The sequence below is a fragment of the Dromaius novaehollandiae genome, chromosome 1, assembly GCF_036370855.1.
Source record: "Dromaius novaehollandiae isolate bDroNov1 chromosome 1, bDroNov1.hap1, whole genome shotgun sequence".
NCBI classification, from domain to species: Eukaryota; Metazoa; Chordata; class Aves; order Casuariiformes; family Dromaiidae; genus Dromaius; species Dromaius novaehollandiae.
This window is the reverse complement of record NC_088098.1, coordinates 95,498,643-95,525,202: the sequence shown is the minus strand read 5'-3', so window position 1 is coordinate 95,525,202 and position 26,560 is coordinate 95,498,643. Positions and strand designations below refer to the sequence as shown.

At 40.7% G+C, this 26,560-nt stretch overlaps 1 protein-coding gene across 2 annotated transcripts in view; it reads right to left on the bottom strand.

Moving 5' to 3' along the window:
• ADGRG7 (adhesion G protein-coupled receptor G7) overlaps window positions 1-22,883 on the bottom strand; it is a 29,720-nt gene extending 6,837 nt beyond the window's left edge. For both annotated transcript variants that reach the window (XR_010391758.1, XM_026112327.2), the window contains exons 1-12: window positions 22,267-22,883; window positions 18,769-18,876; window positions 15,851-15,982; window positions 15,443-15,552; window positions 13,007-13,162; window positions 12,387-12,478; window positions 11,492-11,610; window positions 11,294-11,407; window positions 9,347-9,507; window positions 7,744-7,893; window positions 6,278-6,390; window positions 1,056-1,420 (exon numbers count right to left, since the gene is read on the bottom strand). Coding sequence is in view for 1 of the 2 variants with exons in the window: in XM_026112327.2 (XP_025968112.2) it covers window positions 1,056-1,420; window positions 6,278-6,390; window positions 7,744-7,893; window positions 9,347-9,507; window positions 11,294-11,407; window positions 11,492-11,610; window positions 12,387-12,478; window positions 13,007-13,162; window positions 15,443-15,552; window positions 15,851-15,982; window positions 18,769-18,876; window positions 22,267-22,378 (1,732 nt within the window). In the remaining variant the exon portion in view is untranslated. The remainder of the gene's footprint in view (window positions 1-1,055; window positions 1,421-6,277; window positions 6,391-7,743; window positions 7,894-9,346; window positions 9,508-11,293; window positions 11,408-11,491; window positions 11,611-12,386; window positions 12,479-13,006; window positions 13,163-15,442; window positions 15,553-15,850; window positions 15,983-18,768; window positions 18,877-22,266) is intronic.
• Window positions 22,884-26,560: the final 3,677 nt, after the last annotated feature.

Sequence of the window (26,560 nt, the reverse complement as noted above, 5' to 3'; positions counted from 1 at the left end):
GACTACCTGATAGAAGTTTAAGCTGCATGTCTCATGCGAAAGAGGCTCCCACACAAGCTTTGTCTGGGAAATAAACATGCTCCTTAAGGGCTGTTCCTGTTCTCTCCCTCCTTCAGCCCTACTACAGATCTTCCAGACTGCCCAGTATTTGCTCTGCTCTCAAAGTCTAAAATGCAGTGAATCAGAATCATGCTATTTTGCACATGTGTAATGAATCACAAGACACAATGGACAACCTAATGCTGGGTTATCATGCAATATACACCATAGAGCAGACTGTCATTTAGCCAGGCAGCTTTCACTGGGCGTTTTCTGGCTTGAGTGTGCAGTCTGAAGTCTAAAAGTTTTAGCGGAGTTGCCTCTATCCCCACCAAAATGCAAGGCATAATAATAAAATAATCGGAATCTAAAACTGTTCAGTAGGTGCCATCAGAAACAACGTACCACAAAAGTTGAATACACAGTGGGCCGATGGCAAATATTCCTGTGTACTGTATTAGAATAGTGTCTTGAAGGAAGTTGAGATTTTTACCTTACTTAGTGTCTGTGCCTGCATTCTTCAGTCCTCCAAGTAGTACCCTTTCAGCTTGCAATGTAGCTGCTAATTGCTATAAAGTCTTAAGGATGTGCTCATTGCTCATTAATAAAGAATGTAACAGATAATGTAAGTCAGTTCTTGCTTCTGGATCACAAGGGCCAGAGAATAATTTTACTTCCCATATGCAATCATGTATCTGAAAGTTTTTTCCTTCAGTTGGCAGAAACAGACTGTTGAATGCCTTGATTATTGAGAAATTTCTCCTGTATGTAACAGACCTACGTTGCTGACCTGATGAACAAGCTATTGATTTCCCTGCCACATCAGGACCATGACAACAAACTCAGATTATACCATTAGCGTAAGCAGCTGTAACTGGAGATTACTTATTAAACCGTAGTGGCTAACTCAGGACACTGACTGTATTTGCTGTTTAATATTTTTACAGCCCTCCCTAAACGTACTGTGTACTGATACTTTGGTAAGAGATTGCTATATATGTGACTTTAAATCTTACCCCATCCAATTACTGACATGGTTACAATGAAGCGTCCAGGAAGCGGCTTCATGGCTCTAAGCAGCAGTAAGTACAACTGTGCAGAATTGAGTGCTGTCCACATAAATGTTGCCAACAAAAAGTAATGCAGTAGGACTGCCACAGCTGTACACCAAGAGTCTGCAGGAGGATCTACCAAATCAGAAGTGAGTAAGGTATTACTGGTGGTATCGTAAGTCTGATATTGCTGGTCATAGCTGGTGGTATCACTGCTGTGATTCTTGGCATTTCGGTTCTCAATTCCAGAGATGAAGATGATGTTAAAAATCAGCATAGCAAAGCAGAGATTCACTAACATCCACGTTATTGAGGACTTTCGAGTTTTCCTGTTCGTAGGAATACATTTGGGAGGAAAAAGTAAAGTAAAATAAGAAAAGTTGTAAAATACTTTCTCATTTTCTGAAGCTCACTTACATATTAGAGGAAGCAAGCTAGGGTATACAGTCTTTAATATAGAGAAAAAACAAAGCTGTAACTTTTTGCAGAGTTCTACGATGTTGTTACTCTTACACAATTTACTGAATTGGTCAATAGCATCTGATTCAACTTCTGCAGAGAATACTCAGCACCTTTGAGGACTGTGCCCTTTCCAACAGCATTTGGGATACATTTTCTTTTTTCCTCTCTGCAGTTTTTAGAATCATTTACTTCAGTGTTGAGAGGTGAAATAGCATAAGAAAAGTATTTCTAAACACTCTTCAAGATACAAGAGAATAACTCTCCACTTCGAAGCTCTGTCTTATAGATGCATTTGAAAGGCAGAGTCTGGAAGCTCCTACAAGTTTAAATACGTATACGTTGACCTTGAGGGAATTACTTCAAATCTACGTAAGTGCAAGCGAGATGAGAAGCTTGCATTCATCTACGATAGCTACAACTCTGTTGGCACGACTTCGCTCCATGTTCAAATGAGCATCTGAGAGTCACATGACACCATTAACTGTGGGCATGTCTAGCAAGGAAGTTTGCTGTAATCATATTTGAACTAATTTGCAATAAAATGGTAACACAAGCAATATAGATAAACATTTACTTTTAATCATGATGCTTTGAAATCACCTGTTACGGACAGACATTTTATAAATGCCATCTCATTGCTCTAAGGCAAGGAAGTATAGGACTGAGTATAGAAGCTATCAAATAGGGAACAGAAAGCAGAGCAATATTTAAATAGGGTAGCAAAAGGAGAACCTGAAGAGTAATATACATGCTTCTGTGTGAATGCTAAAAGTCTAAGAAATAAGACAGGGAACTGGAATGGCTACCCTTAAATGAAGACATCAACATAACAGTCGTATTGGTAATTGGCTAGAAGGAAGATAACTGATGGGACATTGTAATACTAGGGTACAGAGCATAGAGGAAAAGAAAAAGTAGATCAGACTGATGGTGGAGTACTCTTACACATTAAAAAAGCCTAGTGTCAGTGTAATGAACTAACCATCTCATCAAGTAGCATGGACCAGCACAGGAATAATGTAGCATTGGATCTGTATTATCACCTCCCTGACCAAGGTAGTAACACTGAGACACACCAAGGGGGAGCAGAGCAGCAGTGGGGAAAATACAACAGTAACGGGAGACTGCTGTTGCCCTCATGTAGATTGGGCAAATGTCACACTAGAACATAACTCAGAGGTGGCATCGTTAGACACGATCATGGGAGCCTGTGGTAAAAGAATCTGCTCTTGACGTGATCCACAGTAGCACACAGTGCCTGCTTTATAATATTGTAGCTGCTGAGCTGCCCTACAATAAAAGCCATAATATATCTAGATTGACCATTCCTGTAGGAAAAGCAGAAACCAAAACATCCACCACAGTTATGCTCACCTTGACAAAGGGGAACTACATATAACAAGACAGGTCATCAGATGAAGTTAAAAGGGGCAGCCAAGAGAAATAAGTCCTTACAGGCAGCATGGGGACTACTTAATGATACTATGTTGGAAGCCTGTAGCAAACAAATACCATGAAATATTTGAGAAAAGACAGGAGGAAGCTGACATACCTAAACAGAAGGAAGATTAGTAGAGGCAAGTAAGTATTATCCAGAAAACTGAAGTCATGTCCTAATGAAGAAAATCGAAACTTACACCCTGGCAAATTAGATGAAAAAAACAAAAAGAGTTTGAGGAAAAATGAGCAAAAGGCATTAAATCTAATAATAAATCTTTCTTGAAACATACCAGGACCAAGAGGCCTGCCAGAGAGTCCATACAGCCAGTAGATGATTGGGGTATTAAAAGAAATCCTCAGATGGGGAAAGGATCTCGAAGGAGAACTTTGTGAGTGCTTCATCAGTAGATCTGTCTTAAACTGCAGTAACTTTGGAAGAGTTTATGGACTGAATAGGCAAAAAGAATAGCAACAAGCCATGAGGAACAAACTGCACTCATCCAAGAGTCTTGATGGAGCTTAAGGATGAAATAACTGAGCTAGTAACAGTGTTGTGTAACCTCTCATGTAAAATCAGTGTGATAGATGAGTACTGGAAGGTGTTAAATGTCATGTCGTTTTTAGAGTTCCTGGCCTGTAAACCTGACATCTTTACTGAAAAAAATAGCAGAAACTATACAAATTTAAAAAAAAGGATTAGTCACTAGGTGGATAAATATGATGTACTTGAGGAGAATGTGGCTTTTGTAAACAGAAGTCCATCCTCACAAAACTATAGGAGTTTTCTGAAAATTTCAGCAAGCATGTGGCTAAGGTTCACACAGTCAGCACAGGCCTGGTTTCCCAAAAGCTTTTTCAGCAAGGTCTCTCACCAAAGACTTTTACAGAAGGTCATAGCCATGGCAAAAAGGGAAAGTCCTTGCATGGATAAACTGTTGCTTAAACAACATGAAGCAGAGGCTGGGAGCTGAGCAGTCTTTTCTGGTGAGCTTGCTAATGCAATTCTGCAGAGATCTGTGCTAGGACCCTCACTGTTCAAAGTTTTCATTATAAAGCTGGATATGAGGTAAGCAGCAAGGCAAAGTTTGCTGATGATATTAAGTCATGCAGGTGGTACAGCAGCTGTGAAGAATTATGGAAAGCTTTTATGAGACTGAATGGCTGGGCACTAAGATGCAGTGAAATTCAATATAGAGAAATGTAAAGTGAATCACGTGGGGGGAAAAAGTTTCTGATTTGACCTATAAAAGCACAGGCTTGTTCCATTCAGGAGTGAGATCTTGGGGTGATACTGGATAATTTCACAAAATACACCCACTCAGAGCACAGTACTGGTCAAAAAAAGCAGATCGAATGTTAAAAATGATTAGGAAGAGGCAGAGAGCGCAAAACAGAAGACATCCTTATGCCACTTACACATTCATAGCAGAGCTTAAAAAATTTAAGAAAAGGACAAGAGAAAAGAGACAGTTGTGGGGAGATGTGATACAACCAAATCCAAAGTAGCACGGAGGGCATGGCCACAGATCAGCTTATCAGTCTCTTCTGATACAAGAACTAGGATGCTTTGAGTGAAGCTAATAGGAGCAAGTTTCAAACTACACAAAATAGGCAGTTCTTTTTGCAACTCCGTGTCAAAAAGAGTGGATGCTGAAAGTTTACATGGGCTCATGTAAACAAGTTCATAGAAGAAAAATCCTTTGAGACTTTCTAAATAAAAGGAATCACAGCCTATAAAGTCCCTGAACTGCAAAAGCTTGGAGATTTGGGAGAATACTGGGAAGAAATAGTATATGTATTTTTCCTTTCTTATGCTCTGTCACAGCCCTGAGCAAATCTCTCTCCAAAAAGAGATTTGACTGCTGGTGCCCAAAGCCAGCTCTGATTTGGCACAGCTGGCTAACCTTGGGTCAGACTCTTATAAAAACAGCTAAGTTATGAGCAGAGTTGCAACAAATCCCATGTTGGCCTCCCCTCTGCTCAGGAGCTGCATTAAAGCCCAGGCACTCGTCCCTCCTCCGTGCCTGGGCTATGTTACCGCATATGGCCCTGACATGCTTTAGGCATCTGCTTTTACTGTAAACTGCACATTGTTCTGGCTAGGTAGATCGTCAGTCTGACCCAGCACAGCCGCTCTTATGTTCCTGTGCACTCTGGAGTCATCCTTTTGCTTTGCGCATTTCTGTAATTTCTGCTGGAAAGCAGTGGGACTGTGGCGTTGCACATACAAGCTCCAGTGGAGTCCACTGTCCAGCCTAAAAGTGCTATCGGAGAGAATACATTAGCAAATATTGTTATTCACAGAGTGGTGAAGATAAACAGGCTGTGGTAAGCATATTTATGAGCCACGCATTGTCTTCCCAAGCAAGGAATAAAGTCATCTGGGGAAGAAGATGGCGATGCTGACCAAGTATTTCCATTGCAGTTTCATTCACTGAATCACCACTTCTTGCCTCAAATTCACAGGCACGTGAGGAACCCACCTGGAGCTCACCTTGACTGGCAGCAACGAAACACCTACACAAGAGCATCCCTTTGCTTGCAGAGGCATCTGAGCATTGCTGTCTGCAAGTTCGCCGCCAGTCAGGAAATAATCACTCTGGGGCTGGTAGACCAGCCTGCAGGGCTGTAGTCATGGTACTGTAGTGTGTTTTGCTGTCAAACTAGGCTATTCTTCATTTTCCTGATTGTAACACTGGGATGTGCATCAAAAGCTAAATAGACATGTTCAACTGAATGTGGGCCTTGATGAGAAATATGTGCTTCACAGGAGGCCTCAACATTCACCATCAGAAAGGGATATTTTTTCATGGGGTGCTTTTGATATCCTGTTGCTGTGCTTTGCCTGACACAAGTCAGAGTGATGGAAAGACTTTTCTTGTCAGTGGTCATGCCCAGCGTTTCCTACGAAAGACTTGGCCTTTTACCAAACTGGGCTGTTAAGTATCCTGTTACATCACTTCTTTTCAAATCTAACCTTTTTTAGTATGGATTTCTCAAATAATAATCAAATGTATAAATATCCTCATGTTAAAAGAGGAAAAGAGTAACAGAAAAGTTAAATTCACATCCAGGTGAGTGGCATGGCTGAGACATTGCTTAACTTTGCTTTAACTAGTAAGCCACACTTCCTCCTCAAACTACACTACATGATTAGCTCATTTTTTTTGTATTACTTGCTAATCAATAATATTGCTACTTTCCCTGTTTTCCCCTCCAACTATATCCAGAGCGAGATATTTTAACAGCACAAAATATTTATAGTTTTACATCTTCACTCTTACCTAGTGAAGATCTGAAACAAAATGGTAATGACCAGACCAGCAATGGACAATCCAATACCAATGTAAGAGATGTACTCCAAAGGCTTTGCATAATTATATTTGATCTGGAAGGCCTAGAAAACAATTTATGTCAGTTATAAGATGAGCAGAGGTAGTTTTCCTTCTAAAATTGTGTGGTTTTGGTTGCACATTGAAATGAAAATGTTTTTGTAAAGTTATGACTGTTGCTTGCCATTACCAAAATTTCCAGACAACACAAAAATATTCTGGACAATCAAGACTAGACAAGCTCCAAGAGAGACTTCACAATGTGAATCAACAATTTAGCAAAATAGCAGATTAAATTATTTATAAACAAATGCAAAGGGACACAGATTGGAAAGAGTAGCTTTAACTTTTTGCACTGACATGCATTCTGAATTTTGACTAGTAAGGACTAGTTGTGAAGAATTACTGATCAAAACCAGTCCTTGTTTGTACAGTGACAATAAAGCAGCAAACAAAATGTAAATATCTTCGGTGAAACAGAAAATACTGTTGTCTTTGTATAGATGGATAGGAATCTTCTCTTAGAATGTAGTCATCTCGTTCAAAAATGTTATGCAAATATAGTTATTCAAAAGTGTTATTCATAACATAAAAGGAAATCTAGAAACAAGTAAATATTAGAAATATGGAAATGCTGATCTGTGAAGACAGATTAAAAAAAATTTTGAAATCCTGGCACTACTGAAGTCGATGGCCAATATAAAATTTTAGCCAGGGAAGGTTTCATGTAGAGAAGCTGAAACAAATACATATAGAATAATAAATGTCAGAGAGGCAGTCATTCCTAAATAGTCTTGCACAAGAGGGAAATAGGTAAAACTAAATGATAACAGACTTAATATTTACAGAGTAATTATTTTTTATAAACATATAAGTAAAGGAAATAGTTAGCGCTGAATGCTTTGAGTTGTTTACTCAGCGTAAGATAGTGCCACATAGACAGCTGAGCTAACACAGGCACCAGCCTGCTATATTGTTGCTCTCAGGGCACTTTCAGGTTTAGACACAGATTAATTTAACAACCAGCTGCACCAATTTAGGTGCAGTGCCAGAGGCTACCACTGAGGTAGGGGATTAAATTGTGCTGAGCAAGGGGATTAAACTGTGCAAGCACATCCCTGTTGCTGGGATGCAAAGTTGGGTGGGTTTAGCTAGAATTTGTGTCAGGGGAAACCAGAACTTCCAGCAGCCTGGGGAGCTCCCACATGTCCCAGTTTGCCAACTCTGCCACAGGTCATCTTAAAGGCCATAGGGGAACACAGGGAAGTGCCATAGGGGTCATCTTAAATGCCTGTGTCTTCTAGCTCAGTACATGCACACTTAAGTCCTTATATTGACATTCTGGTCTTATAAATCGAAGAACAATTGGAAAAAAATAAACGCAGGCTCATCCCATTCAAGAAGGAATGATGCCCTACCATCAGGACAGCAAAATTAGTAGTGTGGTTACACTTGCATCTCAAGAATTGGTCTCTTCCTTTTGTACAGCCTGTGGTGCTCCAGTCATTGGTGGTATAGTCCCAAAAGACACAGGCATGGTCACGCAGCTGGAACTGTGATGTGTTGTACTGTGGATTGGGATTACAAGGAGAAAACATGGTTGAAGAAGCATAAACAGATATGCAGCAGTAAACAATGTGTGCTGACAGGTATCCTCTGAAAGGAGAGCTGAACCTACTGGGGAGTTTACAGCACTTCTAGTAAACTTTATGAAGAGTATTAGTAATGGCATAATTTGGCTTTGTGAGCTTACATTGTAGGTCCTTTCTCAATCAAGACTGCCAATAAAATTTTCAGTTTCTTTGAATTACTCAGATAATTATGGTTTAGATACACATCCACTAGGCATTCAACAAGTGCCAAATAAATTCTGCATAAGCTAAACAGCTCTCAGATACTAGTAACATTAAATTACTGCCAACTGGAACTGAATCCACACTGGAACTGCGAAGCAAACAATTGTAAAATCCATGGCCAAGTCTGTGAACCATCCAGTCCCCTCCTCCAGCACAGCTTTGCTAGCACAGTTGTGTATCGAGCTGCATGCTGTATTTTTCAAACAGTATACTTCTGTAGGCAACTGCGATTTGAACTGCATTTTAATAGGCAATGAGCACCTTGAGATATGCACATAAATAGTGAAAGCCACATTATCTGCAGTACTAGGTAGTTCAGTTAAAAATGACAGCTAAAGGTAGGAATAAAAAAAATTATAGGATTATTTCAGTGATAGCCATATAAATTGCATTTGTTTCTCAGATCACTTAGTTGCACAGAACCGTCAGGATGATTATTGATCTGTCACATGCATGTGTTTGGGCCGAAAAATCTTTGTCGAGTGAGTTAAGCATTGTAAGAAGTCAAATATTGTTTTCTGGAGAAACAGGCTAAAAAATCAGTACAGCTCATCTATTCATCTATCATTCAGCTATTAGAGGCAAGTGGGGTCTCACATAGGACATTTCCTGCAAAAAGCAGTAACATCTGCAATAAATTCCTGGGGGAGGAAGCTAAAGTAAAATGCACACTGATTTTAAGGAAAGAGGGAGTGAAGAGATCCTATGAAAAAATTAACACTCCCCAGATTGGTAAGCTTGTTGGACTATGCCACTCATGTTATCTTTTGCTTGTCTTCCAAACTGTTGATAGTCTCTTGAAAGCAAAAGTGTCTTCCAGGTACCTGTCTCTTTTCATTCTTGATTTTGGACAAATCTACTCTTGCATAGCTATCACTTTTTTCGAAAAATAGTTTTGCTTACAAAAGTGCTAGCTTAGTAGTACAGAAGCAGTAATATCAGATGTTAAATACACAAGTTGAAAAATATTTTCTATGCAACATAAACTAAATGCACTTCCTGTTTCACTTACAAGGCCATGTATGCATCCCTCAAGCTCCTTGAGCTGCTCACTGCCAGAAATCAAGCGGGAATACCAAAGAAACCTCTCTGCTTGTGTCTCTACAAATATTGAAGACGGGCAGTAGGGCTAGGTCAACCTCTGGTTGTTCTTATGAGAACTTACCTTTGGGCTGAAGGCTAGTTCAACACCACTGGTTCTTCCACCATCAATGTTGCCAGAGATGATTTGTTTAGAAAACCTACTGCGACTCTTATAAATCCTTGACTGGAAGAATTTGCCATTTTGATACAGGACAAAACCAACTCTTCCATTGTCTGATGAACCTTCGCTAGGCAAACAGAAAAGTAGGTACAGATGTCAGGGAAGCTGGTGCCTTCCAAGCAGCCTACATTATATTGTTTCACACATGAGGGTTTACAGCAGATTTTTGTTTAGGTATTTCTTTAAGAGTCCATTTAAGATCTAGAGAAGAGCTTCTTTTACCATAAATCTCAAGAGATTCATCTTCATTTTTTGCTGAGGTGGAGTCTTAAAATAATCATTTCCCTTCTCTAAATTCCTGATGCATTCAAAGATGCTGGCTGAGCTCCTCCCTTCGGAACCCACTGTTGGACTCCGCCTCTTTTGTGGCACTCTTCCACCAAGTTAAAGAGATTTTTTTAAGTGTCTTAAATTAGTCTTAATTGTGGCTTAAAGGAGGAAAAACAAATCCTGTTTTAAATAACTAATTTTATTCTTGGTTTTACCTTGATACTTTTTGTTTTCATCAGGAGAGACTGAGTACAGTAAATTTATACCTGCAAAATGTCACAGTTGTGCATTTAATTTTAAATACATCTATTTTTTGAAAAGATAACCTGTGTGTTCAATCTGTCTCTCTTGAGGGAAGAGTTATGACATAGAGGCTTTATGATAAAGACTGTAATTACATGATCACACTGTTTTTCTGCAGGATTGTCATCTGAAACAGTCAACAGAACAAACAGTGATCAGTTATGCCATCGGTAATGATGGCTTAGTGCTATTATAGTGTTATACAGAGTGGTTAAGGACAAGCCTGCTCATTTCAGGTACCCAACCTGAAATTCCTACAGTTTTTAATATGCCATAGAAATGCACATGATCAAAGGTTGGCTCCCTGGGCCTGTAGTTGCAGCTGTGCATAATTAGCACTTTTGCAAATCAGACGCAAGGGACAAACCTGGACATTCAGGAAACAAAGACCATATAACTAGCAACCACGAATTAAACGTCTGGTGAGTCTCCATGCATTCGAAAGAACTTCCAAAGAAACAATGCAAGATCTGTGTCTAACAAAAAGGCACATCCAATCCAACATTCAAGTCCCTGCTCCGTAACAGAAGGCTTCACTTCAGAGTTTCATAAAATAAGCTTGCAAGCATTTCTGTAGCATTGAGAAATTGAGAAATTTGGCCTTAAACTTTCAAAAATAATTTACTTTAAAAAAAGTAAGCATAATTTCAGCCCTCACAGTTAAAGTGTGTCAAAGTTGCACGCCAGCAAAAGCAGGGTCTTAAAAGAAGTGTCGGACGATTTTAGTAACAGTTAGTGCTACCAACACTGTGTGTAACAGCTACATGGGCATTTCTACAGCTCCTGGTGGTTTAGTGACACTTCCCACAGGAGAGACCCAAAGCTGTGCAGGTGACTGGGTGTCTGACTGGTGAGCCTTGCTGCAGCAGGCTCAGCACAGCTACCTTCGCAGTCTACTGACAACAAAAAGAAGTGGCAACTTGAGTTGAAATGGTTGATGTGCTTGGATTTCAGGGAAGGCATGTATGCAGTAGCTTTTGATCTTGATGTCCACAGAGACATGGCTCAAGATTCATTACATTCTGAATTTTAAAAAACAAATGAAAAATTCTCAAACGCCAAAGGCTTTCTGGCCGTGTTACACATATATAAGCATTAATCTATAAGTGAGATCATCCAGCTCATTTGATATGTACATTTCTTGCACCATAGTATGACACCAGTATGCATAAAAAACAACACGTAATTGTTTATATCAGCTCAGAAATTTTTTTTTAGACAGTATTCATTCAAAAATTTTCCCAGGTCCAGTTTTCAGTAAAGGAAAGAACTTACTGTTGTTTTTAATGTTGAGCAGTATCTGAACTTCAGTACTGAGATCTCCAGTAAGGCCAGGGACATTTTCCTGTACTTCTAGTTTTGTTGACTGAATATATCCCAATGCCATATCTACAAGAATCATCAGTGGATACATTAGAATTTATAGTATATACCACCTTGTCCACATAAATCCAACAAGATACACAGGCTTACCTCTCTGTGCAGAAAATAGAATTGTAGATGAGTTTAATTTCAGTGGGACTGACTGGATTGCAATGTTGGACTGGGTGATGTTGCTGGTCAAAGAAAATTCTTCCATTGTTCTTGTGAGGCTGCATTGAAATAATGAGTAAGAAAAAATATTCTTTACTGTTTTTTGTTAATATACAGCTACAAGTTCAGTTTCTGTGCTTCCTCTCTGATTTTGTTCTCCAGCATGTGAGGCAGAGTGCAGACACTGTGTGAACTTGCTCTAGCTGCACATGAGGTCACCAGAAATCTCATTTCTGGTGTCACTTTTGAGGCCACCAGAAATCTTATTTATGGCATCAGGAGGAGCAGGATTTGGCCTAAGCTGCAGCTGGGATATGGTGAAATCTAGCATATTGTCAAACTGTAATACCTCACTAGGTAAGTGGGAAATTTCTTCTAACAAATACATGTAAACATACAGGATTATTCATGGAGAGGGTACATTATAGCTTTTTCCTTCCATACACTGGATACTGTAATAATACTTCTGACTCCTCTGAAATGAAATGAAAACACTGTGTTTATAAATAGTGTGTTCTCCCAGCATCCCAGCTGGCAAGTAGGACCACACTGTAAACTATTACATGTCCACAGGCAGTGGCATGCTTCTTAAATGATTTCACCAAACTGTTGGAGCCAGTTGATGACCAAATACGGACTTAACTCCAGAAGCACCCACTCCCCATTCCCTAGCCTCTTCTTTTTTCCAAAGCAGAGCAGTCCAGCCAAAATTATTTCCCTGGGTGTATTTCTACTGAATCAATCAAACTGCATGCTGGAGATGGACATGAAAACATTTTGGCTCATTTGTGAACCACTTCTATATTGAAACAGAAAGGGCAAAATCTAATGTCACCTTGCTGTAACATCGATGAGATTATCGTTGTTAAATTGTGTTTCATTGGCATCCAGGAGTTGACTCACTGTAGCCATTATTGCCACAGATGCCTGAGACAAGCAGAAAAAAAGGTAATATTCAATAACAATTGAAATAAATGATCTCATGTTCTACACAGTGAATTGGCACAGTAAGACCATTTAATCAGCGTTGTTTCAAGCTACACACACTGGAATAAACAAAGTAGAGGATGTCATTTGAGAGCATATAAACTTTGAGCCAATGGGTTCATAAATACCCTGATTTTATTAATTTAGATAGTAAAGACTAAATGATGAACTTACTTAAACACCAAATGGTGATAGCATTAGAATTTCATATATATGCAAGTTAAAATAGTTGATAACAAATTTCCGCTCTGCTCTGAGAATGGAAATGGCAGTGATTCCACAAAATGCACTCAGCTCCACTACTGAATAACTCAGCTTATCACCACATGAATGCTTTTTGCTGTGTTAGTATGTAAAGTTAATAGGAACCGCTTTGGAGAGTGTTCCTTCTGCCTGTGGAGGGGGGACAGAATTAATAGCCAAATCACAAAGCCATAAAAATCTTATTTTAGTCTTAGTAAGTCTCACCTGAGAGTGTTCTGAAATATCTGGCTTTTTCAAGATCCTCACTGCAATATTAGCAGCAGTGGAAATACTCTGTGTGGTCAGTTGCTCTGGCATGGAAGTAAGGATCTGGGTGTTGCTTGCAATAGCTGAAACATTACTGGAGTCCGCAGTTTCAACCTGTTAGAAAATTTCCATTCAGCAGACAGAAAACAAGAAAAGGAAAAGCAGTCAACGATTTTATAACATTCTCACATAAAATCAAATTAGACAAGTAATTGGTGGTCTAAACTGTTGCAGTCCATGTCAAGCAAACAGAGTTTACACTGGAGGCCTATTTATTTTATTGGAAGGACTGCCAGAGGGAGATGAGAAATTTTTCCTGATCTAATTGAAATTTCCCGTGTTGCAACTCGTGTCCATTGCCTCTCATCCTAAACTTGTGTACCTCGGAGAAGACCCTGGCCTTGCCTTTCTCCAAGGCAGCAGTAAGATGTACCCTAGGCCTACTTGTCTTCAGTTTATTGAAATTCTGGATCTATAAGCTTCAGTAGACCGTTCACTTTCCCTTAAGGAAGCAGAACTACCTTTGCTGAAAAGACATGAGAGGAACTTAAGAAATAGCATGTGGAATAAATTAGTTCTTCTCAATACAGTGCTCGTAAACTGCACCGGGAATGTTAGCCTCACTTCTGTACAGTGTGTATAGTGTCAAATTGGAATAAATGTAGAAAATAGAAATAAAATATTCAAGTGATGGAGACACTGATGAGAATTGATAGAAGCTCTAGAGGAGTCCATTTATCACTTAATGGGTAGAGCATAAATGGCTGTAATATTTTAGGAATGCAAACACAAAAAAGTATGAGGAATTATCTCTACGTGATACGAAGGAATAGCTAGGTAACATAAACACTTAAAGACATGGAAAATTTGCTAATTATGAGGAGAATTTTCTTATTATGTTATGGAGACCAACTAAGTAGTTTAACAAGTTATGCTTTTTCTAATCCAGTGATAAACTCAATGGATAGCTTAAATAACTGAATTATTCTCAAATTGTTAATATTGGGAAAATATCAAAATCAAGCTTAATTCAGCCATTAGCATATGAAGTATTTTTAAATCTCTGAGTGACAGGAAAGAAAGGTGAACGTGTTGCATAGAAAGAAAAGAACTGTGCATTTATAATACCTGGAGATGTACGGTTTGACTGGAAAACATCTGCATGTGCACCATGAACATGCAGTACATTGTGAACACCTGTGTTCACTAGTCTTAACTCTGACTTGTGGCATCACCTTGTTTTCTAAGTAAATATTTGTACTCACAGGAACAAAATCCTTTTAAACCAATGCATTCTTGATTACTAGCATCTAGACATCTTCCTCACATTTCCTAATATTCACCTTCATAAGAGCTGGAGTTGTCTTAGAGTTCACTAGATGGCAGTACAACGTTAAAGATCATAACAAAAAAAAAAAAAAAAAAAAAAAAAAAAAGAAAGAAAAAAAAACCAAATAACTAAAGGCAGCAGAATAACCTGAAGTTGCAACCAAATACTTTTAACCTTTTAGTGAGGGCTATACACTGGGAAAGGATAGCCTTGCTCTTGATTCATCTTATCAAAAGATAAAGACAGGTGAAGTGTCGGGTTTGAGATACAGTGTTCCCACAAAAAAAGCATGGGGAGGAGTTGGCTCTGTTTCTTATGTAAAGGGGCTGCAGCAGGGTTTTTTTTGTTTGTTTGGTTTATTTTAACTGAGACTAGTGCTAAGGAGCAAAAGAGCAGAACTGGAAGAAGAGGAACAGTCCCCATCTGTCATGCTCACCACACCAAGTTTCACAGATATTGCTGAGCGAAGCCTTAAAGCAGGGCTGAGTGACTTCTGGATTTTATCAGGAAAAGCTTGTCATTCATACAAGAGATTTTGCCTTTCAATTCCAGGAGGACGAAAGTGTCTCATCCTTGGTCAACTAACCACAGGCCTGAATGGAAAGGCATTGCTCTTAACTCTTCCTGACATCTCATTGTTACCATCGCTTTGTTCCCTCATGCCGGTCATGTCCAAATGCCCTTCCGTTGCTCACTAATTTGGTATCCCGTGTCGCCCTCGCTTCCGTCCTGCAGTGTTTGCTGGGACCTGGGCACTGAAGAGTTCCCAGTCCAATTAACAGATGTGAAGTGGGATGCTGTATTCAAGCAAAACTGAGCAAAATAAAAAAGTCACCATTCGAAATTCAAGCCATTTGCAAAGCAGGCACATGCCAGGAATGCTGCTGAAAAGGCTTCGGTGGTTAATTTTTCTTGATGCAAAGATTTAAGAAATGCAGATAGCTTACAAACACAAAATACAGTATGTGCTGCCTCAGTTATCTATTGACGTTTTGTTTTTCGTATGATATTGTAGAATCTCAGCCACTTTTTAAATAGTATGTCAAGACATAACTGAAGATTACCTGTGATGCCAGGGAGTCCAGATTTGCATTACAATTCAGAATTTGGGGAGGTTGTAAAGTAGGAGTTTTTCCCACTCTGGAGCACATCCGGACTGCTATTGAATGGTTACCTGTAATTACATAAAAGCAGAAAGATCCGAATTTAACACAGAAGCACTCACTGACATGCACATGGCCTCACTGGGACATGACAGCCCATTCAGTGTTATCCACATGTGTGTCAGCATTACAAGTGACTGTCAGTTATTTAACTAATTAATTGCTATTTTTCTTAGAATGTATTTTTTATATACATGCTGTTCTGGCTTTAAACAGTGAACTCGCATCTGCTGGTCTAATAATCTGATGTCGCTCACAAACCTTACATCTACTTTGGGGAAGGAGAAGAGAACGGAAAGAAACACATACCATTCACAGTGTTATGTTCACATTTTTCTGCAGAATTGCCGTATTTGCCCACTATAATCCGTTGAAAGGTAAGGTTTTTTAAAATGCCTTCAGAAATGTTCGCTGTGTAAATACTGACTTCACAGAAATTAACTGCACAGAAGGAAAGAGCATATGTCCAGATCAAATGTTTTTAATACATGGAGCAATTTGCAAAAATAAAATACAGTAAAGACCACAGAAACTCACCAAGTCTTTTGCTTAAGTGACTGGAAAGCGGTTAGGTAAATCTTGCTTAAAACAAAGCTGTTGAGATGCTGCAAGGGATCTTTATGTATAAACCATATCTTTATGTATAAACCATAAAAGCCCTTACTTTTTGCTCTCCATGCTATTTTCACTGCCTCAGTCTTAGAAAATTTTAAAAAGATTACTATTTTTCACTTCCAGAATCTCGTTTCACAATAAGTAATTAGATTTGGTAACCACAGACTACAGCAGAGGGCAAAAATATAAATCTGCTCCGAACGAGGTTAGAACGATTCCTGGGAGAGAGCACGCTGGCAGCTCTGAAACGTGATGGTTCAGACGCAGCCCCTGGCGAGGGCAGTGGCTGCCCTGCTGCCTGCTGGCATCTGAACTGGGGGGCAGGGGAGGGTCCCCCTGCACTGGTCCATATACTACTATACGCTTTCCAAGCGCCTGATACCAGCTACTGCTGAAGGCAGGACGATGAGCTAAATCGACCTGTGGCCTGCCCCAATACAGCAGCTTACTGCATCCTCACGTCACACCATCCTGTGAAAACTTAACACCAACTTCACTTGCCGTGCTGCAAATACTGGGGAAAAAAAAAAGTTAAAGTTCTGTCAAAATGCTACAACACACGGGCAGAAAATTTTTGCTTGGTCTTAGGGCTGGTAATACCCTGGTTTTGCTAACTTTTGCTAATCTGGACCAAGTTTCAGCAGGCAGGAGTGAGTCAAAGCAGCACATTTATGGGTAGGGTCCTGAGGGGGCTGAAGAGCCCTGGCCTGGTCTCCACGTTCTGGCACCGGCTCCCTGGCCAAGTCACGTAGCTTTCTTCAGGTCTCATTTTCTATAGGGTTTCCATTTCCCATGACATGACAATATTTGTACTCTCCCTAGCACAGCCGATCTGCCTTGTTTGCCATCAACAGGCCCTGTCAGCTCACATTCAGCTTGGCACCCCCTGTCATTCCCAGGTCCTTTCCAGCAGGGTTGCTCCTCAGCCAGTCAGTTCCTTGTCTCTACCAATGCCCTGAGCACAGAGATTTGTGCTCAGCCTTGCTGGGTGCTGTGAGGTTTCTCTTGGCCCAGTTCTGAAGGTCACTCTGGGTGGAAGCTCTGCTATTAAGTGTGTCAACCGTACATCACCCCGCCACCAAGTTCAGTATTGTCCTCAGCTTTACTGAGAGTTCATACTGTGTCATCATTCAGGTCATCGATGAAGACATTGATGAAGACAACACTGGCCCTAATATTGACCGGCGGGCTACTCTACTCTTAGGAAATGCCAGTTGACCATCAAGACATTTGTCACTACCCTTTGAGTTTGGTGATCCCATTAATTTTCAGCTCAACTAACAGTCCACTCATCCAGCCCATATGTCTTCAAATGAGAAAATGCTGTGGAGTGCAGTGTCAAAAGCCTTACTAAAATCAAGGTATATTACATCCACCAGTCTCCTGTCTCCTGCATAGACAGTCATTTCATCAGGAAAGGCAATCAGGTTGGTCCAACATGATTTCCCCTTTGTAAATCTGTGCAGCCTGTGCCTGATTATTTTCTTCTCCTTCACATGCTTGGAAATAGACTCCAAGAGAATGTGCTCCATGACATTTCCAGGGCCTGAGGTAAGCCTGACCAGCTCAGAGTTTTCCTGGTCCTCCTTCTTGCTTTTCTTAAAATTAAGCATAATGTTGGCCTTTTTTAGTTATTTGTAACCTCCCTTGATCATTCTGATCTTTCATAGATGACAGACAGCAGCCCTATAGCAACATCAGCCGAGTTTTTCAGCACTCTTGGATGAATCCCATCCAGACCCATGGATGCAAATACTTCTGTGATGCTGCTGGCTTCCTTCTGATAGACAAAAGCCAGGAATAAATTGCTACATTCACGCATGAACAGGTATGCATTCATACATGAGCACATATTCAAGATCTATCTTTTATCTTTCCCATTACTCAAGCTTTCAACGCCCTTCTGAGAAAACATGTGAGTTCATGTGCCAAAGGTGCCACTGTGCAGTGAGCCATATGACAGGGGGTATTCTCATGCCAAGCGACATGACAAACTTGGTAGGCACTGGCCACAGCACAGGTTGTTGCCTGGAAAGTGTGAGTTGGGCGTCATTACCAGCTCCTGTTATAACAAGCGAGCACCCTTCTAGCTGATGTAGAGCCCCCCCACTCCAGTTGCAGGAGTGGAAAGACGTGTCACTGGGGCAGGGGAGCCTGAAATGGGAGTCAAACAGGCCAGTGCTGTGCCAGGGACAAGAAACTTGACTCATGTGAAACCAGAACCTGGGGCAGCAGGAACTGAGGATGGGCATTATCCTGCAGGATCCTCTGCTGGTAGTGTCCCTTTAACCCTGGCCAATCCTGATGTAGCCACTGAGGTCTTGATCAGATTTTCAAGATGTTCAAACAGAGGAATTCAAGCAAAGGCCAAACTGGCTAGAAACAGACCACGGTCAGTTGAAACTCATAATATCTTTCCCAGATATTCATTTAAGAGAACAACAGAAGTGGATGAAACAGCTCGCCTAGAAAGTCGAAGCACATCAGTGCTTGCACACCCGACCCTCCTGAGCAGGTCTCAGGAGAGGGGAGACACATGACAGCCCCCCCAAAGCAGGGGCCGGATTCACAGAAATGACACCAGCTGCTTATGGTACGCTGCTTATACTAACCTAGCTCACAAAGTGAGCCCACCCACTCCTCTGGGCAAACGCAGGCCCCATCTTGGCAGACTCCATCGTTGAGGCAAAAGCATGGAGGTAACACGGGTTCTGTAGTTTCTGCGTAAATAAAGAAACAAAAAATTATGTGTGTGTGTGTGTGTGTGTGTGTGTATAACTATGTATTTAGTAAAATATGTATGTATATATTAATTTGCTGAAGGAAAGGAGCAAATGTGATGCTAATTTACGTGGAGGTTCAGTTAAAAAGTATTCCATTCTGCGATCCACAATCTAGCCCACTTGCCGAATCATTAGCCCCTTCCTACCCTCCCCCCAAAATGGCATGAATGTGGGGTCAAAGCTTTCAAAAATTACTGCTTATTGCAGGAGTGGTGGTGTGGGCCTCCAATCTGCAAAAAGGCTCATGCTGTTAAACTCATAAAAAGTCCAGGTTGCTTCTGCAAGATTTCACAGGGAGCTACAAGGCAAAAGAGGGCCACGGACTGCCCAGCGCTGAGGGACTCAGACTGGTAACGGACAGGTGGATAATCACACCTTCAAGAATCACACAGAGATATTCTGGTTTAAGTCAGGCATTAGAGGATAAAGCAGATAAAAATCCATGCCCCGGTCCCAGCCATAGCTTCTATTCTCACTCCAGGATAAGTGCCAATTTTTATTTTGTCTTTTGGCAGGAATGAGCAGACTTTGTTTGAAGTAGTTGTTGCATAGGCTGCCACAGCTTCAGGAAACAGCTGACTATATTTTCTATTTACAAACTCAAAAAAATGCATGATAGAAGCCATAATGGAAAAACTGCAGTTCTTGGAAATTTCTGAGTATCCCATGGTATTTGCTGTGTTTGGCGAGCTCTGAAAACGTTAAGGTTTCTTAAAAAGGAGGCCGGCAAATCTTGAATGGGTAAGGGGTATTCTGCAGCAGGAATTACAGTGGAGAATGGGCTGGTGGACCTCAAGCTTTGGCAGATGGGACCGAGACCTGGAGGACCCTAGGGCCTAAGGCTTCCTCTTGGTTTATCTAACCCTATCCCTAGCTGGGGACGTGGAGTCTGGAATCCCTCACCATAAGATTCACAGTGGAAATTGTGTATCTGCGCACTGGATGTAATTTACGCCTTGAAATGATACAGCAAACTGAAGTCAAAGGCTGCCATTAGATCTGACATTTCAGTGTCTGTGTTTTCAGACTCTGATGAAAGAGGAAAGCCAGAAGATCAAAAAGTAAACAGTGCTGTCAGGAACACATGTGCTAATGTTGATTGCCTGACTTCTTACTGTTTAATGGGATTCATATAATTGGAAGTCTATCACAAACTAGAGGGGATGTGCCACGTGGCTGGGGTAATTCTGTTCTTGGAAGGTGCTGCTCAACTTTTGCTCATGTTGTTGCTATTTGGCATTTGTATTTTGGTCTGCCTCGGCTACATGATGGCTAGATGTCTATGAGGATTGTGGAATAACATCTGTGTGCAGCTAGGTGATGTGTCCATTAGCCATCAGCTTTTCCAACATGTTATCTCTCCACTGGAAATCTTACAAAAAGGGAAGAAATATCCACGAAGCAACTGAGATCTGGGTGGCCCAACGTAGGCAGCTGCAGCGAATGGATATAATGGGGAACAGGAATATATGTTTGGACAGCTGTTCCCCCCTGCCCTGCTTTGCCACTTGCTTTCGTTGGGAGCCCTGTGGGGCCGCACGAGATAATACTTCTGAGCCTGCGGCACAGCTCCCGGCCCCTGTCTCGCTCGGCAGTCACGTGCCAGAAGCAGTGTGAGCAGATCACACCACAGGGCCATCGGGCACATCTGGCACCCAGGATGGCCGGAGCAGAGCCAGGGAGCAGCACACACACCAGCCACTGCTGACCAGCAGAGGAGCGAGAGAAGGGACCGCTGGGGGCAGCCCGACGCTGAAGACATTAGAGGTGGCGCTTCTAAAACCAGGCCAGGATGCACTGTCCAGATCTAACTCTGGCTGTATTCGTTATGAGCTACAAAAAGGAGCATAAGAAAATGGAAAGGTAAAACAAACAAACGAACAAACAAAAGGGATAGGGCTGACATTCCAGCCACGAATCATCCCATTTTAAAGCAGAAAAGCACAATGCCGTGAAGTAGAAACTCCAGCACTTCTAGCGGGAGGTACGGACTCAGCTTCCATAGCAGGCGCCTGCACACAGCCTCTGCCTTACCTCTGTGTTCATTGATTAAGTGTATGTATTTTTAAACGAAAACGGCAATTCTTGCATAAACCTAAGCCATCATGAACTGTTCAAAAATATCAAGCACCACTGTTATTAGCAAACTGTTAATACTTTAGTATTAACTTTTGAAGAAGTTTGAAAAAAGAGAAAACATTACAGTTGTGCCCAGCAAGCACTACATCAGATGGGCATGAAGGTATTCTCCACACCTGAAGTGGTTTCAGTTCGACTCCAAGTCCTAGCAGCCAGTGGTCCTGCACTTGTAGAAATCTTATGTTAGAGAACGTAGAGAAAAAACTCTCTAACATTGAGAGTTAACTCCCGTTTTGTTGGGATTTAGAACCATCAAGGAAAACAAAGCCCACATTCTTAAGCACATTCTTAAGTTCACAGAGGTAGGCTATTACTGACATAAGTTAAACAATTAGTGTTTACTTAAGTGCCTTTCTTGTGCTTAGTTATGTTCCCTCTCCACAAACTTCTGATAAATCGAGTAAATATATCCCCACGTATCCGCATTTAGGCATTTCCCTGGGCTTCCAAGTCTCTGATCATATTTGACCTGCTGGAAGAGCACCAAGAAACATCTGATTCTTTCTATGAATTTTGAATTCAAGTTCATACATACTTTTTGTATCATGTCAATACAGTGAGTATTTTGCTGAGGAGAAACCCTGACAACTTTTCTGCTCCAAGTTTGTGCACATAAGGCTCTTACAGGTCTGCATTGAACTGATTTTCAGGTATATAATATGCAAACCACATACATATATCTCCTATATTCTTTCAGCAGAGTTTTCCATAATGTAATAAAAATTTGAACAGGTGCAGCATATGTTTTGTTTACATGCAGTTAGTATAAGGCATATACTAAATGCTTACGCTGCAAAGCTAAATACTTACCCTTTAAAACATAATTTATCCAACTAGCTTGACATTTATTTCTGTCTTTTGATAGGTAAATCAGATCTCAACCAGAAGAGTGAGAAACTTTCAAGACATTTCTCCAAAGCTGTATCAGAGGAATCATGTATAGTGTAAATACATTACAAGGAAAATACTCCAGAGACTGAGTGCCAGACTATTCTGTTTTCCAGCAAAATACAAAGTTCAAAATACTTTAAACACTGGTGTGAGAGGAAGGACATTTCCACCTAAGAAGCCTTGGGCACTGATGGGTCTATCTGCAATCTTGTTTAAAAAATAGAAGAAAAGGAAAGAAAAGACAAAAACCCAAAGAGCTCAAATAGAGCTCAAATGGAACAGAATTATATTTATTACCTGTTTTGAACCTGACAACAGTCTGCCAAATACACAACGTCCAAAGGATCACAGTCACTGCACAACAGATGATCCCAACCAGTGTCCATCTGTCCCAGCGGAGCAGAGGCATGTTGCAGTGCAGGCTGACTCTGCTCTGTCATAAAATGGTTATATACCTTGATATCCTTGTGATGGATAAGCCATTAACTACTTTTCTACTGCTAGAACTTTAACCTTTTCAGTTCCTTTTAAAAGAAGTTTTACTAGAGAAGTAATTCACAATAATTTCTAGCTTTTTCCACCTGTTAAAACATTCCACTTTTCAAAGCATTAAATCTCATGTCTCCTACTTGTTATAGGGAAATGCTGCAGAGCAGAGCCCCGGCTACATTAATATTTATAACCTGACCAGGGCCTGAGCCCGTTCTCTGAGCGTGCAGCAGGGCTCATGACCATGCCATCTAGCCCCTCTTCCCTCCAAGCAGGGCACCCTCGTGTATATTGTATATATTGCATATATTCTATATAGTGCATATATTCTATATATTGTGTATATTGCCTCTTGGGAACTGCCGCTGGCCCCAAACTGTACCTGCGCGCTGTCTGGAGAGCGCTAGCTGGCGTAGGCCAAAACCACGCTGAGGGATGTGCTACCAACTGAGGAATTTGGCCCCGTTGTGTAGCGTTATTTAGTTTACTGGCATAGTCACAACCACTGGGCACTGCAGCAGTGAGGACAGAAAAGAAAAAATGGAGGCTGTGGAAGGGTGAGAGTTAAGTCTCCTACGCAGTAAGAGGTAGGTAATATTCCTGTTGCGCTGACAGTAGATGGAAAAAATGACTTCATTAGGACTGGCCTAGACTAGGCTCTTGACACTTTCAGAAGAGGATATGGCATTTCCATGCTACATACTATGGACGAGCAGAGCAAAGAGGGAGGCAGGGGGAGACGAAGGTTTGGATGAAAGCCACAGTGCTCCTGGTAGAAGAGCCTTATTGCACCCCCCTTTGTGCATCTCCACCGTGAAGTTTGGTCACTCAGCAGGGTACTGGTACAATTCAGGATAAAAGCTATGTCTTCAGATTCCCAAGCCATGTGCTTCATCCAGAAAGAAGCAGGGGACAGAATGATGGGAAGAAAAAGAAAACAGGTAAAAGATACCAATGAGGCAGAAAGACAAGTTGTAACACTAGAATTCTCAAAAACAGTATCTTCTTCTGCATGCTACCATGTCTCTTGCTGACAAATTGAAAACTAAGAAATTAATCTTGCATTCAAGATCAAGAGAGACAAACAGAGATATTTAAAGAACTAACTGTAATAAGGAGCATTTTTTTGTCATCACAGATCTGTGGCTGAACCTCCTGCATGTTAGCAGGACCAATAACTTGCTCTTACGTAGTGTCCTTCATCGGTGGCTCTTAGTGAGGAAAGAAGGTCTATTTGGCTTTTGTAATTACAGAAGCACTTCTATCTCCAGTGTAGAAACAGGGCCCAAAAAACTGAAGTGATTGGTGAAGGACATATGGAAACCCAGTGGCCCACAGTGAAAAAAGAGGCCTTGGGCATCAGGTCTCTTGGGCTATAGCACCCAGTTAGGTGCTACTGTTTCTTTAATGCATTACAGAACATTAAGATTTTTTTTTCTTTTTCTCAAGGAAATTATGAGCAAGATAAAGCATGTCATTAATGTCCTTGGTGGCAATCTGCGAAACAGACTTAGACCTCATAATCAAAAAATCAATACTGAAAATACTGAGCATCTAATTAGTAGCAAACACGATACTCTGTACTAAGGAAAGATCTGAAAGGCCAAGAAAGCGTCCCAGTACAAGACACAGGGAAGACTGAGGAAATGTGGAAATAATTAAGATCTAAGCATTTACAAATGGGATCTCTAAAACTGTTAATGTGCTTCTTTAGACACCCAAATGTCTTAAAATCTGGCTCACAGAGGTTTTAGTTAATGAAAGGCTGCACCACTACACTGATGACGGTTACGGGGACAAACCTGCAGCTCCGTCGGAGGATCTGCCAGCCTGGAAGAAAGAGCAATAGAAAGAAACCCCCAGTACAGTGGAGCAGTTTGAGGCTTTTACCTCCAGAAAAGGCGCAACCCCAGAAACCCCCCACCGGGTGGACAGACACAGGTGTTGGCACCCTTTCTCTTTCAGAGGGGTGGGAATGGGTCCCCAGGGGTCACCCAGCAGCAGTGGAGCAGCCACAATGTCCAGCTGGAGAGAAGCATTGCCTCCTTATCCTGGTTGCCACGGAGGTTTAGTGCCCTTGTGCATTTTAATTACTTTCCAGCCTGTTGACATAAGCAATTAAATATTTGACATTCCTGGATTAGAAGAGCTAAGAGTTTAAAACTGGATCTATGATACATTCAGGAAGATGGCAACCAGGAAGATGGACACTCAGGAAGATGGCAATGCATGCACAGGACTTGGTCTTACAGATGGGGAAACTGAGTCACAGACCAGTTAAGCAACATTGAGTTACGCTATGCCCAGTATACCACCAAGTCTGAAGGTTGCAGCATATTAAAAGCATAACCAGGTTCTGAATCACAGGTCTAATTTTCTAGTGTCCTCTCCTAGTAGAAAGGCTGCTAGATGGTAGCAGTGATTTTCCATATACTTGCAGAGGTGTTAAATGAATATACAGGGTAGAAAGACACAGGAATTCACTTTCTGCTCAAAGTAAATAGGATCCCTGAATTCTTCCTAATATACATCTTTATTTTATACATCTAATACACATCTTTTTTTCCCCTAATATACATCTAATACATCTTTGAGCAGAATATTGTTTTGAATGCATTTTTGCATTACTTTTTATATATAAAATACTGTGATTCCCAAACCTTGGCTCACAGTCCCAGGACTGCAAATAGAAGAGGGTTTGTAACCTGGGAAATGGCAAAGGAAATAGGATGGTGAGTGAGAAAGATTAGGAACTTCTAACTTCACATGGATATTTTACATAAACCTTCAAGAAGCATAAGGAAACATATGGCAAAACCCAAACAAATCAATTAGTATATTTTAAAGAACAGTATATTTTTATTCATGAAAATATTAAACCATGTTTACATGATAAAGTTATCAAACTGAAAGCAAACCTCATTACTTGTAAAACTGTATGTGCAATGCAGCTGTGGGGAAGCAAAACTGCTCTTGAGTGACTAAATATGTTTCTTCAGCTTTCCTACATTTCTTTTGAGCCGTAATTGGAGCCAGATGTTTCTTATTTCCTTTCTGTTTTGTTTTCAAGCCTGAATAAAATGCAGTGCCAGCAGTAAACACCATCTCTGAGATTTTTTCATGTGTCAACTGCATCTGGCTGAGTTGGAGTTAAAAACAAGTAAAATTCCAGCAAAGCAGTGCAAGCTGTCACTCGAGCTGTCGTTCATTTCTGGAGCAGGGAATCAGCATTGTGATTTCTGGGACTGCCACACGGGACCCGGAAAAATCCCAGAGAGTATATTTGACAACCTTGTGTCTACTAAATAATGCTATAGGCAGACTGGAATGTTTTATATAGTAAATACAGCTTCTCCTCCCTTCAATCTTTGAGTCTTTGGAGTGATTTCTAGTTGCTTAATTGCTATTCAGTTGTATAGATTGCTTTTATGAAAATCGCCTCTTTGCCATTTCTTTCTTCTGCTCAGAGATAAGCACAATATGTAGACATAAGCATTTCTGCTCTTACATGCCCTCACTACGACTTTGACCTCTTTGGTACTATTCATTGCAGAATATTTTGAGCTGCAGTCCTTACACAAAAGCTCTTTCTCTGAATCAAAATCCAAAGTGTTCTGTAGCACTTGATATTATGTTTTCCAACTAGGTTTTATGCATTTTCATTCTAAGAAGTATATCCAATATCTTATAGAGATCCATGAACTGTAACAATTACATAATAAAGTGTTAAAATTATTGCTCTGAAAAAAAACATTTTGGAGATTGGTTATGCCTCACTGTACAAATATTAGGCTTCTTTACTAACACATATTTTGAGCAAGCACATATTTGACCCAGAGTAGATTTAAAAGGCAAATGCCCAGCAGTTTTCCAGTCATCTCTTTTTCCCTTTTAACAGATGTGCTGCAGTTGCACAGTCCTTGGGAGTCCTCGGAATTCAGGCTTCCTTCCACTATTATACATACTAAAGAACTTTTTTTGGATTAAAAAAAGCTACTGTTTTCTTCCACTGACTTTTGTACTAGTAACTCCTAGCCCAAGTGTTGTAGCTCAAAGGAACTGAACCCTGCTGATTTGAAACCCTGATTTGAAATCATTCACG